The sequence below is a fragment of the Carassius auratus genome, chromosome 10, assembly GCF_003368295.1.
Source record: "Carassius auratus strain Wakin chromosome 10, ASM336829v1, whole genome shotgun sequence".
NCBI lineage: Eukaryota > Metazoa > Chordata > Actinopteri > Cypriniformes > Cyprinidae > Carassius > Carassius auratus.
Genome location: NC_039252.1, coordinates 12,804,865 through 12,821,486, shown reverse-complemented (window position 1 = coordinate 12,821,486; position 16,622 = coordinate 12,804,865). Strand labels below are relative to the sequence as shown.

The 16,622-nt window shown below is 36.8% G+C and overlaps 1 protein-coding gene across 25 annotated transcripts in view; it reads right to left on the bottom strand.

Moving 5' to 3' along the window:
* dlg2 (discs, large homolog 2 (Drosophila)) overlaps positions 1–16,622 on the bottom strand; it is a 191,930-nt gene that overhangs the window by 12,040 nt on the left and 163,268 nt on the right. For all 25 annotated transcript variants that reach the window (XR_003293022.1, XM_026273740.1, XM_026273743.1 and 22 more), the window contains 2 exons: positions 7,854–7,968; positions 175–351 (listed from right to left, as the gene is read on the bottom strand). Coding sequence is in view for 24 of the 25 variants with exons in the window: in XM_026273740.1 (XP_026129525.1) it covers positions 175–351; positions 7,854–7,968 (292 nt within the window). In the remaining variant the exon portion in view is untranslated. The remainder of the gene's footprint in view (positions 1–174; positions 352–7,853; positions 7,969–16,622) is intronic.

Sequence of the window (16,622 nt, the reverse complement as noted above, 5' to 3'; positions counted from 1 at the left end):
GCATATCAATTAATTTGACTGTATTTTTTCATTTACGGACAACTCTTATTAAAAAGGTAAGGTTAGCTGTGGTTTGTGGTTATTAAGTTACTAAAGGCAGCACAAAACACTTCAAAGGTGGTACTAAACATGCACTGGTTACAGGTTCAGTCTGTGATTCAGCATGAAACTCACCTCCTCTTGCTGGGGATGACGCCCATCTCCTCACTGTCCCCTTCAGGCGTCACTCTCCTGGCCTGCCACCACTCATCATCAGATGCATTGATGACATGGAGAATGTCTCCATATCGGAAACTGAGCCCCTGACTGGGCAGCCCACTATCCTTCGCCCTTTCATAGTCAAACAGAGCCCTGCAGAGAATGAGAGGGAGAGAGAGAGACGCACACACATGCACACAATGTCAGTTTTACAGACCTGACACATTCACGCAACATTTCGCATCCGTCTGTCACTAAAACTGTCTTGAATTGGCAGTAATGGCTGACACGTTGCAAAGCAGCATATGTGAAATGTGCAGATACAGCTGTGAAGGGTACAAGAAGTGCCCCTAGCCACGGTCAGCACATATTATAGAGTAGCACACACTCCTCATAACTGAGTGTGTTTGTGATGGTATGATGGGGATATGATTGGTTAAAAAAGAACAGAATGTTACATTCCAGTGCTTTTTAAATTTATAAGCAGCTGCCTCTACTTAAGGGGTTGCGTCACATTATATTACAGCCAACATCACATTATTATATTTGGACTTTTCTACCTATCATTTCCTGTCTCTTCTCTGCTAAAGAATAGAAGTACAAGTAAAAACATAAAACTGCAAATACTAAGAATATGTAAATATTATAAACAACAGACATAAAATCACATAATATCGATTTATAGAAGAATATGTTAATTATACTAAAGGATGTATTCAATTGAGCAAACCTGACAGTAAATACTTTTTTATAAAAAAAAAAGTGAAGGATCCTGAAAAAAAAATTGTCATCTTTTCCATAAAAATCTTAAGCATCAGAACTGACTTCAGCATTAATAATAATAAGAAATGCTTCTTGAGCATCAAATTAGAAATATAGAAATATTTCTGAAGAATGTGGGACACTGAAGAAATGGCTGCTGAACATTCGGCTTTGCATCACAGGAATAAATAGTTTTTAAAATTGTGATATTATTTCACAATACTACTGTTTTTATTGTATTTTTAATCAAATAAATGCAGCCTTGCTGGGAATAAGAGACTTTCTTTGAAAAACAAAGTCTTGCTGACCCTAAACTTGGTTGACAGTGTAAACAAGGAAATCAGATCTTTTTCAAATGCTGCAAACATCAAAATATATGAATATGATATATTTCACATCATTTTGTCTGAGGGATCTCAGCTCTTTCACACAATAGAAAACCTCCAGTAAGTGAGAAGCCCAGATCAGGAATGCAAAGCCATTTCAAAGGCAATCGCCGTTTACTACGCACTCCTGCCATCTGAAGTGGGTGAATCACTATGTGGCGACAGAAGAAAACTCTCATTCATCCTCATATGGAGGAGTGCTATCAAGAGAAACAGGCTAGCGTTTCAAGAATAACCATGATTCATGTACTCATCCTTAGAAAGAGACACAAACAGTCTATTTACGGAACAGATTTTACACTTGATGATGTAGACACAAAGACCAAATGAAAAGAAGAGTTTAAACCTGAACTGTTTGAGGGAAGCATGTGGACTGGAGTCTCCCACTGAGCTTTAGTATGCACTTCAAAAAATAACCAGGTAAAGTAATAGCCGTTTTGTTTTATTTTTGAACTATTCTCAAAATTTGGCCTGCTCCAGTTTTAAAACCATGCTGTTTTCACTGTTATCTGCCTCCAGCAGGGCAGCGTGGATGATCAAGCGGTGTAACAACGTAAAAGGAAGCACTATAGCTCAGACACATCTGCACACAAAAGAACAGACAGGCTGCCACGGTCTCCTATAGGCCTGCTCACTGAGTACACAATACAAGTGATAACAGCAATAAAGCCCATTAAACTCCTTCCTCCAGGTACATTTAGTCACTGCAAGCCTCGCTGAAATGCTTCAATGCAGACCTGCGATAAGCCAAATCAGAGTTACTGCTTTTCTGCATGTTTCTTTCTATTGTCTAAACGATTTCTAAATCTGTTTGGGTGAAAACCAAGGAGGCCCACTGTATGGCACCCACCTCCTAATGGCAAATACTTTACAAAAACTGCACAATCAAGGCAATCGGTGGGTAAGCAAGCCAAAGTAAACCAAACTTTGACCCCTTGATGTAAATGTTAACACAATGAATAGGTGGATGTCCGATAACAACAAAAGCAGGCATCTATTAAAGACATTTATCGTTTTAGAACAAGCTGTTCCTAAAATGCTGCCATGACACCACACACGAAACAGCACTTCTGCATATTCAGCCCCGATAAAAGCTCTCATATAAGAAGAGGCTCTCCTGAATAAAAGTGTGAGAGATTGGGGAACAAAACAAACAAACAAAATACACTAGCCGCATCTTCTCTGTTTACTGCCAGCATGCACATTACCTCTGCTCTATATTGCCTTGTGTAACCATGACAACGCATCTGTTTTGGAAAGGAAGCCTATGATGCAGATGCAACAAATGAGATGTAGACAACACAAAACCGGCCTAAAATCAATGAAGGGGCTAATGATGTAATTTAATAAATAAAGGATGAAAATCAAGTGTTCATGTATATATCTTAAAATAAATAATGTGACGTTGTTTAAAATAACATTATTTGGTGTATTTGGTGTAATGTGTTGATGTGTTTTAAGGTTCAAAAAACACATTATCTTACATATACTGTACATTATTGTTTCTCCTCTGGAGATATGTTTTTTCACACCATCTCCTGACATTATTATTTGTAAAATAGGGGCTATATGGAGTGTGTGTACACATGGTTATAAGTATAACAGTTTATAGTTCATCAATGGAAGTAAATACACAGGCTTGATTAAAAATTCCAAAAACAAGTTAAATGTAAAAACATTTAAAGTAAAAACATACAAAACATACATAAAACATATAACAAACTGAAAATGAATATTTTCTCTGTATATTGTGTTTGTGATCAATATTATCTCAAGGATGAAATCAATCACAAGCTACCCATACTGCACTGCTGTGAGCAGATACAGTACCTGTATGACAAAATGAATGGGTTGCACGTAATGACTGGCACATATGCTGCTCTACTGAAAGAAACATTCAATCTCATAGACGTAATTTCACAAGCATGTATTATTTCACAACAAACACGATATTAAGACAATATCTGCACTTCCAGCTTAATTTGAGCAGAAAACTCTCTAAAAATTATGTTCCATTTGGGTCACTTCGGTACAACATTATTTATAAACCAAGCAATAATATACTGCCCTAATGTTCATAAGTTACCATTACAGATCCTTTACAAACCATTCTGCGTGCAAAAAGAAATGATCCACCATACTATATACAAATAAAGTGTTGTCTTCAATGTCCTCATTAACCTTTTTTTCATTAAAGGATAAAATAAACAAAACATTGGAACACATGCCTAGGGGAAAAAAGCACATGTTCCCTCTCATCGGCCAATGAAGACGTTAAGGTTGTTATGGAAACTGCAAGCTACTGTACAGTTGAGATAAATAATATTTTGTAAGCTGGCAGGTTCTCAGCTTATTACTTTGAATTCATTTCTCCATGGCATCATTATGGCAGTGATGCTTCTCAAGACACTTCCAAAAAACAGCATGTGCTAGAGCAGGCTGCTGACAAAAACTCAAATTTACTGTCATATGACACATATTGAATAATGCTCTCTCTCCCCTCTGCAGGCATTATGTGCCCTTATGATAATAAACAACATATTCTTGTCTCTAAAGCATTCAGCCGATACCTAGGAACGAGATTTATACACTACTAGATGAAAGAACTAATCTGCAAACATTATGTATTGCAAAAGCAGTAGCTTATAGCATTATTTATATACAATTATGACATTTATTAATATTTTAAATGAACTTGTATATAAACATTTTATTTTTGCATTTTTATATCTGTTTTTGGAATTTGTATTCATTATTTTAGTTAGCTATATATACACTTATGTAGAAATTTTAGTACTTGAATTTAATTATTAAATTACAATTCTAAATGTAGTTTTTTTTTTATAATTATATATTTTTTTTTTTTCTGTTCGTGAAACGATTTATAACCAGTTCAGTTAACAATAACAACACCAGTTTAAGTCTGGCTAAGGGCAGGTTTTTCTTGCACTGAAATACTGCATGCAAAATTGCCAAAACTCTTTAGCGAATTCACCCCTGAGAGAGTTGTTCTTGTGATTTATTGTGTGGGTCTTGCAGTAGAGCTGCAGGGCTGAATCCCTGTGCAACTGCAAGAGAAACGGTACAGGTACAGTATGTGTGTAATATACAGTGCTCAGCAGAAAAGGGAACATCATGGGTGGACAGCATTTTTCCACTACAGCAAATGTCTGTAACATAATTTGTTAAGAGTGAGTGCTGCCTCAGTCCTTGGAAAAAAATGAGTGTAGTATTTTCTAAGCAGTAAGATAAAAGCTGAAACCATCAGCATGGCAAAAGGGGGAAAAAAGCAATACATCTATAACATGCAAACTAGAAGAAAGTGTCAAAGTGCTGGCAAAGGTGCAGATAATGTGGTGCTTTTTCTTGTTACAGAGAAATGTGGCGTTTAAAAGCCTCCTGAGAGTAAAGCGGAGTGGAATCTGTATGTGTAGATCAGCGGCCTCATAGCGATAAGAGCCTGGGCTAGTGAAATAACAGGACCCGGGCTGACATTTGCAAGAATGAATTACATGCATTACAGCAACTGAAGATTGTATGTGATTACTACATTTTTACAATTTGTGATGAAAATGTGAGAGGTGCTTGTTAGTGAAAAGTTGCTGTTGAGGGGGTGGGGGTGTGGGGGGAATGGGTTGCTGGCCAAAACCATCAAGGTCCATATCTGGAAAATCAAACTAAAAACACAAACATGATATCAATATTCACGGGATTGTAAGAAAATAAGTGAAAAAGTGTGCTCTCTCCCTGTCGCAGTCCCTAGACACAACATAAATGATAAAACCAGACATCTTTGCAATTTATATTCTGAAATTTACATTTGCACTGGACAAATTGCACACACTCTGGACTTTCCTGCATAATAAGCAGGATAAAAAGATGTATATTTCTTTCTCCAATCACACAGAGGAAGGGGGTTGTTATGGTTACATGTAAATGCTACCGCAGAACGAGAGAGAGACACAGAGAATGCTTCGAGGAGGTAAATAAGCAGTGCACACACACAAAACACAGACGCATGCTTCCGCGTTAAGAAATTGTGATGTTGATTCATTGTGACAGAAACACTGAAACATGCTGATTGAGGAAAATCACTCAATAACTGACTCATATCCTATCCTAACTGAGTCAGTGTGTGAATGGAGTTGTGTATGCATTGCTTTCTACATTGACGTGTGCTTTCTATTCATAGTTCGCAGCCAACAGCGATCACACCTCTGCATTCATCTCACCAGAACTCAGAGGAGGCAAAAAGGAAATCATACTTTTGTCATAATTTTCTGTTTCCCTCTACATACAGAGCAGAGTTTGGAAACTCCTGCCTCACAGCCATCTCCTTCCTCAACTGCAGAATTCTTAAAGTACAGTATACCGCAGGGGCCATACTGTATATTTATATTCAAGTTTCTTTTCCTGAGATACACTTATATTAGTCTATGACATGTCCACTTAAAGTTCTTGTACCAAAACACAAGACTTTTTTGCCGTTTGACTGTTTTTTTCCTGTTATTGAGTCTAGTCGATCAAATATTATGCAGAAACCTAGGAGTCCACATACTTTTTTCTGTTACTGTGTGCTCATGGCTTTAAAGCAAATACCTTGATGAGAAGGGAAATTCAAAATCTTCTAAGACAAGCATCAGTATAATCATAAACTTAACAAAACTGTGACTTTAGTGAGATGTGCTCTGCAGCATATACTGTAAATGACTCCCTATAATGTTTGATTTTCTTTGTCTCAGCTTTTGTCCCAGCTCTGTGGACTGGCTATGGCACAGTACAATTATCTAGCACCCACAGAGGGGCCTGCGGCATTGGACTGCAGCTGCAAGGAGTTCTTGAGCATCTTTTAATGCTGTGAAAGCCATGCATGCTGTACATCATGAGGAGAGGAGGTGTGTATATGTATAATTGCTGACAGGAGGGCTATAAATCACAATGGATCTCCACAGGTGTGCTGGTTCTGCTGAAATTTTCCACCTCACACACAATAATAAAGCCAAATCAGAAATCCACAGCTTTATGTTGCTACCAGCTAATGAGGAACTGTCCTGCTGATTGCATTGGGAAACATATCTGGGAGAATCATAATAGCTGTTCAGAAGAGTAGCCAAACAATGCTGTCACATGGGACACTTGGAGTAAACCTGGAGGTTAGAATATATTATGTAGGTCTCATGATTTTAATGTTTTTCTTCATAATTTCTTGAAAATATTTACAAATATTAAGTAGCCTCTGGAAATGGGATCAAACTATTCTGTTGATTCTTTATTTAAAACCATTTTTTTTTATTAAATATCAAATATATTATTTTTTTAATAATAGATAAAAAAATAATTTGATGTAAAATTATACATCGAATTTTTGTTTAATTCGATGTATACATTACATGATACTATTAAATACTAAATACATATTATCTATTAAATACAAATACTAAAATAATCAGTGAACGTGCATCGGAAGAGAATACATTATTTTTGTTTTCTTTGTGCACAAAAAAGTATTCTTATAGCTTCATAAAATTAAGGTTGAACCACTAATGTTACATGGAATATTTTAATGATGTCCTTACTACCTTTCAAGGCCTTGTGGTAGTTGCATTGCTTTCTATGGAGGGTCAGAAAGCACTTGGATTTCATCAAAAATATTTTAACTTTTGTTCCAAATTAATTGGTCTTACGGTTTTGGAATGACACGAGGCTGAGTAATTAATGACAGAATTTTCATTTTTGAGTGAACTATCCCTTTAAGAACAGAGAAGAGATTTACAAAGAGAGGTTTCTTGGAGTATCTTATAATGGATCACACTATTGCCGCTTTCCTACGGATTTTAAATATCAATGGCTCTTGTAAATATCATGTAAAACAGTATGACCCCCAATTCTGGCTGACCTAGGATCAGACCGCACATGTGTAAAGGCATAGTGGACACTGATGAATTCTGACTCACTCACTCAGATACCCTGCTGGTTCACACACAAACCCCTGAAGTGTGTGCATGTGTGCTTGTGTGTATAACAAACAACTCGCTCCAGGCTAGAAATGTCTCATTTCCCAGAGAGGCCACACTCATGTTAACATCAATCCAACATCATTCCCACTTAACAAGAGTGTCATGGAAAGACAGTTAACAGCAAGTTTACATGATCAGGGGCTTCTGGGATATCAGTATCCCATCTGTGATGACAGAAATATTCATTCCAAGTCATTCGCAACCAAAAAAAAAAAAAGATCTTCTGTTTTTCTTGTTTTTCATTAAAAATATGTAAACAAGATAAACTGTCTTGATAAGCTAAATGGTGTTAGATAAAATAGACATCTATTTAAAATGTATTTATTTTTATGTTTCAAGCATAAATCTTCTCTAGCTTTTGCTTAAAAAAAGAAATTGCCATAGGGGTATGGAATTTCTAAAGCTGTTTAGAATCATTTAGTGAAAAACATGAAAAGCACAAAGAAAATTAATTCTTGCAGTACTATAAGTTTAAATAGATGAGGTCTACCTGACATAGAGTGAGCGTTTTTGATTGGTTCTGAGGGATCCGGATCCAGAACTCATGCTGTGGTTCATCATCTGCTCTCGTAAGTCATGAATCTTGGCCTCGAAACGCCCGTATTCTGTAAACACAAACATAACCAAGCAAGCGTAAACACAGTGCAACTTCTTTTATTCTTTTTTAAATCAAACATCAAGCACTGGAATGGCAACCCTAAAAACACTAGAACAAAACAGAGCACATGCAAACAAATCAAAGAATTAATAAAAAGATCTCTCGGGAGAAATGCTGTCTAGAAAGGATGTGGTGTTGTAGAGTCTTAATCTCTGAGATGACAGCTCCGATCGATACAAGATACAGTAGCTGTTCTGTAATGACTTCTAGCATAAGGTCACACAGTCAATATATGTAATGTAGAAGAGAGAGAGAGAGAGAGAGAGAGAGAGAGAGAGAGAGAGAGAGAGAGATGGCAAAGTCATATTATGTATCTTCTTTGGTGCAAATGTATGAGATCCGATAACATCCCACTTCTGTGTCTTTGTTATATGCAGGCTGATCCTATTACTGAATCTCCCCAGATTCCTACAGAACTTGCAACATTGATCAGTTTGCAAAATAATAACCAGCTAACTGTATATAATCCATTATTTAATTTATGCACTTTAAGACCCTCTATTGTTGTGTTTTGTTTTGCCTTTCTTTGGAGGGTTCAAGCCTCAAACTCCCACAAAATCAGAAAAACTACATTTATGTGTGTCCTTGATAAAAATGAAGATCCCATTCCACAGCTATAATAAAAGACCAAAATAAGATATTCAAAAATATGATAGTGATAGCTTCATCTGATTCATAAAAACCTAATCCGTTCAAAAGTTATATTTGTAAAAACAACTGTTTTCAAAATTAAAGATAATAAAATGGTTCTCGAGCACAAAATCAGCTTAATAGAATGATTTCTCAATGGAACTATGGCTGCTGAAAATTCACTGCATTCACAGGAATACAATACATTTTGAAGTGGATCAAACAAGTTCAACAAATTTTTAAAGACAAAAATGCATTTTGGTTTTAGGTTTTAGGACAACTTTGATGAAAGGTTTAATGTTGACTAGTATATATTAAAATAGAAAAGTTATTTTAAATTATAATTATAATGTCTCACAATTTTTCTATTATTGCTATATTCTTGATAATTAGTGAGCATTACAGACTAAAACGTTTAAAAGCATTTAAAAAAAAAACTTTCCAATCCCATTAAAATTGGTGTCAAAAACAATTTTCATTCAGAATAAATTATTAAATTGGCAAATAACAGTGGATAAAATAAAACATCAATTTTTAAAGTAGAAAGACCAAAACAGTATTGCCTCGCAAAACATACTCCAATAATCTATGTTTTATTTTCTTTATTAAAAGTGTTTTGTATTGTTACACTTTTGTGTACTTTTCAGGATGGCAAAGACACAGACACTCATGAGCTTTAAAACACACTTTTGCCCTCCTAAAACTGGACTTTTTCAGCAGGTAATCTAGTGCACGGGATGGCAGTTTGTTGGTGCTGCACACCTCAGCCCTGTTTCAGCAGATAACTACATCTGCTGTGGCTTCTGCTGAGACCAATGCGCACACACACACACACACACACACACACACCGTGTGCTGAACCTGAGCACTCAGCAATGCCCCAAAGCCCAGCCTGAACACCATTAGACCAACCAAAGCAGCACGGCAGCCCCAACAGAGCACCTACCACACCTGAGCAACATGTTACAGCTGGTTTGGCTCCTTTTCTGATTGCTTTTTTATTCAGTATCTTTCATTTAGTTTTAACTAATTTAATTGGTCTAAAAATATCTTATGCAAATAAATAAACCACTAATCAAGCAGATGATTTGAGCAGCTTCTGATGTTTTAAATGAGCATGAGGGTCATCAAAGGGTCTCCTGAGGAATATGGCTGATTTGAGAGCCCTGTCTGTCCTTGCAGAAACTCAAAGGTCAAACGACAAGTCAATTTTGTCAACAGGCTGCAGGCAGAAAGAGGAAGATTAAGGACAATTATGATGGTAATACAATCAGTGATATGCGGTAAAAGCATAAAAAAGACCTGACTCACAAATGCATACATTCCCTCCCAATGAAATATGCTAGCATTATATAAATCACTCTGGAAACTAAGCTCTACCTAAACAATAACAATGAAACAAAGAGATTCTTCTTCTCCAGCGAAAAAGACAGAAAGGAAGAGAGAGAGAGAAAAAGATTAAAGAGTCTCACAGTGCTGCAAATCTCAGGCGGAGGATAAAGTAGAGAACCCAAAACAATCCTGCAGTGAGGGATGCACTCATCCCGAACAAATCCACTCAAATGAAAAAAGACTGCTGAGCACACAAACCTTCAGGAGATTTTTGGGGGAACATCGTTAGAAATGTTTCATAGATGAAAAAAAAGTTCATACATTAAAGAGCCATTCACCAGGGAATTAGTCGCTTAAGAAAACACAAAGCTGAAATAACAATTATCAGGCACAATTATAACATAAATGGCACTTTTCTAAAGTATAATGTAAATATAACCTCAAATAAACCAAATTAAACACACTAAAACACTTGCGCGCACACACACACACACACACATGTGCTTGCAAATACATTCCCACTTGAACATAAATGAATCAGCAACAGCAGAGAAACAGAAAAGGTGAGGGGCTGGAAGAGAGGATGGACTGAAGGATAAATGAAAGAACGCATGAATGAAAGAGAGAATAAAAAGAGATTCTCACTCTTGAGGATGCTCGCAGACTGCAGCAACGTGAGAGATTGACCGCTCCCTACACACAAGCAAAGACTGCCGCTCTACCACCTCCTCTCCCTTCTCTCTCTCTCTCACACACACACACACACTCTCCTCCAGACCTGCTCTCATTGGCTGGGACTCTAGAGTGGGCGGAGTCCTCCCCCAAAGTAATCCAGATCAAAAGCCATGCTGGATTTTCTCTCTTGATGTCGGCTTTGTGTTTTCAATCTGCAGCGTATTAGCTCGCTTAAAGGTAAACATGCCACAAATCCAGCAAATATTTCAGTTTTAGCTGTCCTTCAAAACTTGTGGATTCCACAAGCATTTGAAGGGAATTCATGCAAATAAGCAGCAGGCTTGTGAAATAAACACATGTGAACCGAGAAATCAATTGAATATTAACAGCTGACTGGGGGTCAGATGGAAAGGTAAATACAGATGGATAAAAATACAGTTACACAGGTGCGAAGGGAGAGTCTCAAAGAGGTTACTCTTCTATAGCTCAGATGAAGAATGTTTCGTTTTCATGTTTACCCTGAATTTCCTAAGGAGAAACATCATTAATCAGAGTATTTTACTATTATATAGAGTAACTCAACAGAGCTACAAATTCAATCCTTTTACATCTTTTCAAACTGTTTTAAAATGAAAACGGTCCAAAATTTAAAAATATAAACTAAACTTTAGCAATCAATCAAGCAACCAATCAATCAATTTGATCAGAAATATAGTAAAACCAGTATTATTGTGAAATATGATTACAATTTAAATGAAATATTACTACAATTTATTTATTACAATTTTCAGGTCCTGAAGAAACAGTGATGCGTTTGTAAAAAATTGTGATACTTTACGGATTCTTTCATAAATGTAGATATATTTTGTCATATGTCTTTGCTGTAACAAAAAATGGGGAAATAAATCTTTCATTGTGCTAAATCTAAATTTCTGAACTCCAACACTTTTTAGATTCTACTGTAATTCACAAAAATTGCACCTTTCCCTCAAAAAGCGGCAAAGATCTACTGAACAAGGAACCTTCTAGACAGATGAAAAGCTTTCAACCCCTGCCTGTCTCAGACCTGCATTTCAAGCTGAGAAATTCAAGGAAGATTACAGGCTGTTTGAGATGACAGATTACCACACATCTAGAGACAAAGACTGTACAGCGGGCATACATTCAGAGATTCTGGGCTTATATAATCAAATGTGCATGTTAAAACAAGTGCATTCAAAACATGTCTTAATTTTGCACAAATAGTTGCATTTACTGTCATGAATGTTGGTCTCTTATTAGCTTGCACACAGTCGGACACATCCAGGCAGACAGCCGCCCTTGCGCATCACTCATACACATACACATGTTTGTGTCAGTCTGCAGTGAGATGCTTTCACTTAATAGAGGACAGCTTGTGTAGTCTCATTAGCTGCTGTGCAATGACTCCAACATGCCAAATACAGCTCCACCCGCAGCAGGGGAAAAGAGCATCACTGTGCCAGAAGGTACAATCACAATGTGTGAGCTACAGAACTGGCAGTGTGACATTTCCAGTGAAGTAGAGACTGTAAATTAAGCCAGCATCGTCTGTAATGTGTCACACATGTGCACAAGCTTTTAGCTAAATAATGCTACTGTATCTACAGACTGGATAGCTGAGATAGGAAGACAATGGTGAGAGATGATTGTTAAGATGACAGTATAAAGATGTGGTCAGATTAGTGAAATTTTGTATGCAAAATGTCCATTGTCAGTATAGTGTATGTATCAAGCACTGCTCAAAGAGAAGTCATGGGCTGTTACCTATTGATACTATAGAGAACATACATTTTAGGATTCACAAATTCGTTACTCAAAAGAAGTAACTACTCAGAGTAAAAGTACCTACTTTTTTAAATCAAGCTGATATCTGTTGGTCTAAGAAATCTATGTGGTGAACCTTTTTTGTCCTCACACGAAACTCTTGTTTGCACAGATTTCGGTAACACTTTAGGATAGGGACCAGTTCTCACTATTAACTAGTAGCATGTCAACATATTGGCCATTTATTAGTACTTATAAAGCACTTATTCTGCATGACTATATTCTATATCCCTAATCTCCGCCAATACCTAAACTTAACAATTTATTGAGCCAAAAGTTGTGGTCAATGGTTTCTTGATAGTGAGAATTGGACCTTAAAATAAAGTGTGACCGAAACTGGAAAGGCATGCAAAATTTTGCAGAGCAACCTTAAATGTGACAACACTTTAAGAGTGATAGAGTGGTGTGAAGGTTTGGTCTAAACATACATGAGTGTGTGTGTAAACAGCAGCCCAGGCATGATGGTCATGTATGTTTGAATCCAGAGACTGTGTATCCTCTTGAGAATCTGCCAATAGAAGCTCAGCCAGAGAAACTCAGCCCCAGGGCCTCTGGGATCACAGCCAAGCAGTGGCTAAACACTGGCAATAGTCCACCTCACAGCCCATTAAAGAAATATATATTCCCAAACAACCCACAGTCCAAAATATGTCCAAAAATGACAACATAAATAACTTATATTTTTGTGTTTTCTGAAGAAAATGTGATGCATGCTCACTTGTGCAAAACAATGGTAGTTGCTAAGTTGTTCTGACTAATTGTTAGTATGTTGCTATGAGATTGCTAGGCTGCTTTGAGCGGTTGAAAAGATATACGTGGTTGTCTATGATTTTCTGGTCTTATGATTCAGGTTCTACCTTCAAAGTCTGTGCAATTCATTTTTCTCACCCGCCAGGTGAAAATTGTAAGCCTGATTGCTTAGAAACGTAATAGCACACCTCTCCTCAACAAGCTGCACAATTTGATGTATAATTCATGTCCAATTCGAGTTATGCACAAAAGTTAATAGTCATGGAATATTAAAAACACTCCTGAGGGGACGAGAGATAACCTTGTGTGACCCTAAACTTACTTCTCAGAAGGTTAAGCTAATTAGTTTTGACAGTCCATGACAAAACAGTCAGAAAGTGATTATAAATATTATAAATCTTCTTCTCTCTGAATGTTGCCCTTTAAATTAGTAACACAACCGAACTTGCATGAATGTGGCACAATCTGTCAGAATAGTAAAGCAATAGTACTTTAGAAGATTCATTCTCTGTGGAAGTTGTTCAGATGTTTGGGCTTCATTAGAAAGAATGAGATGGCAGAGAGCAGAGGTTAGTCATAAATCAGCGGGACACACAATATTAGAGTAAAATACTCATTCATAGAGCTCTGGTTATCCAGCTAAATGATTAATGGCCTGTTAGCTGCAGACTGCATTCTCTCTCCACACACAAACATTAGATTTTTTGATGGCACCAGGTTTATCTGAAGAACATTAGATTTATAGAGAAAGCAGATTTCATTAATATTGTGGCTTGCTGGCGCACCAAACAGGAAGGTTTTATTAAAAATTCTCAGTGATGAGAAATGCATTGTAGCTTATACTGTTTGTAATAATGTGTGTGGGTTTATTAAGCTGGCTATAAGCAAATGTTAGCTAATTCTGTCAAAATGTACCTTTGAGGATGTCCTCAAAGCTACATATTATTTATATTTCATAAATTAGGCTTACTTTTTCTTGCTTTTGTCCTTATTGTTCCTCAAGTCTAAGAAAATATGCGAAAATGAGCTAGTGTGCTAAGAAAAATGTATTTAATTCAGTGTACATTCTCTGAAAACAGTACTTGTATTGGACAACAAATACTGGTTTAAGAAAAAGAGTGATTTGCAGTTAAATTCTAATTAGCTTGATATATATAAAAAAGAGCATAAGTGTATGATATGTCCACATTTCGAAAGCTATTAAAGTGTGTGAGTGTGTGTGTGTGTGTGTACAGAGTAACCCTCAGGTGTTCTTGACCTGTCATTGGCTGTCTGGCTGTCTGTTGAGTTTGTGATGTCAGTATGTCCCCACTAGTGGCCTCCTGTCTACCAGAAAGCCACACTAACAGAACCACACAAACACACACACACAAATGAAAATGTTAGTTATGGAAAACCTTTTTAAATCCTATTGTTCTCTGTTTCAAAATGCTAGCTAAAAACTGCAACGTATTCTGAGAGTAAATGGTTTTTGAATTTAAGTCAGCTAGCACTGAGGGTCAATCATTAAAGGATTATTATATTTTATTTTTTTGTAGTAATGGTGCTGAAATATACAGTAAAAACAAAATACTGCAATCTGTTCATTCTCTTATGGAAGAGAAAATGGTCTGTCAGTGGATGTGGATCTGTATATGAGTTTCAGTGTATATCCTATTACAGTGAAATTACCAAGGTTCAGGAAGTGTTGCTGTACCTGAGGGCACTCTGATAAAATCACATGTAATCATGTTTCCCAGAGACAGTTCACAAAGCTAGCAAATGCTTTCTGACCATGGTTAAATGATCTGTCTACCTTCTCTCTACTTGTTCTGTCTACTGGCTGAAGAATATACTGTATACAGTGTAACCTTTGTAATTGAGGTCATAATGAAAAACTTTTTTTCAAAGCATATGTGGCTCTGCAAAAAATTTAAAAAGACTTTTACATAAAAGAGAAGGAAGAATCTTTCATTTCATATTCAGAGAGAGGGTGCAATTTAGAAATGAACAACAAGATCATGTTTTAAAAATCAAACTCACTGAATCATGCCCCTGAACTTTACTTATTCCCTATGTGATTTTCCTTCTTTAAGAGCAATTCAGGTTTAGTAAATGTCTCAGTAAATGCTATGCAGTTCATTTTAATACAAATTTTAATGTGTCAATAACCCTATGGGAAGTCAAATCATAATTAAATGTATGAGATAAAACCTTGACAGTTTCTGGAACAAAAGTAAGCCTGCTTCATGTTTTGATTTGACAGACTTACTGTAAGAATGTCAACTTAGCTGCTTGATTATCAATCCTTCAGTCTTCAGTATTCTGTACATTTTTGTGCTGCTACACAGTGAGACCGTCGTATTGCAATGACTCGGGGAGTTGCTAATGAAAAGGATCCTTGGAAAGCCCATCTCAGCAGTCCCACAACACCCCTGCAGAAAGTGCAAGCTTGCATTTACCCCTGCACCTTAATGAACTCAACCTCCCCAGAATCGATCCTGAGAGCATCAGGGGAATTGGATTGAGCCACGGAGAAAAAGATCAGCCTAGTTGGAACCACGACCCTATGACTAAATACTCATAATGCTGACTATTGCAAACTTGTATAAGCGCCTGCAAAACTTATTGTGAAAACCCACAAAACATCTATACTAAACAGGTTTTACATAGTGGGTGCAGGGCTATATTGCAAACAGAGGAAATTGCCATTATAATTAAATAATAAAGCCAAGGGAATTGATTTTTGTGTATTCACAATACCCCTAACAAAGGCTTGGTCTGCAAAAGTTCAACGTTATCATCCAACTCAGCCAGAATTTAGGAAATATTGCAAGGGGCTCAGAGAAAGTTGGGAGTTACTGGTTCAGGAATAGAACAGAATGTCAAAAGTGACTGGGAGTTGCTCTAGAAACCTCTGACGACTCTGTCTCTTGCCACCATCTGAATAAAAAAAAGCATCTTCACCTCCTCCATCTGCTAAAACAGTCCTCGAGACCTTATTTATGTCTGGGAAACCCTATGCACTTTCCAAATTCATTCCCCCAAAACACTTCCACCCCTCCTACCAGACAGAGATCGTCACCTTAACTATGTCTCTACTCCACACATCATTTCCACACAACTGCTTTATATTAGATCTTATCCAATGACATATCCCGGATGGGTATCAGAAGTTTCATTGAAAATCATTGGTCAGACTCCACTACAGTCTTCAGAATGATAGGAATCTTAAATAATGTATTATCAGTCTCCAGTATGATTATAGCAGGCTTATATGGGATCATGTAATATCAGAAAGATGCTAGAATGCTAAAATAAACCATCATCTGTCAGTCATACAGAATGCCTGGTGGTTATTATTTTGAATGGTACAGGACTCTCAATCAT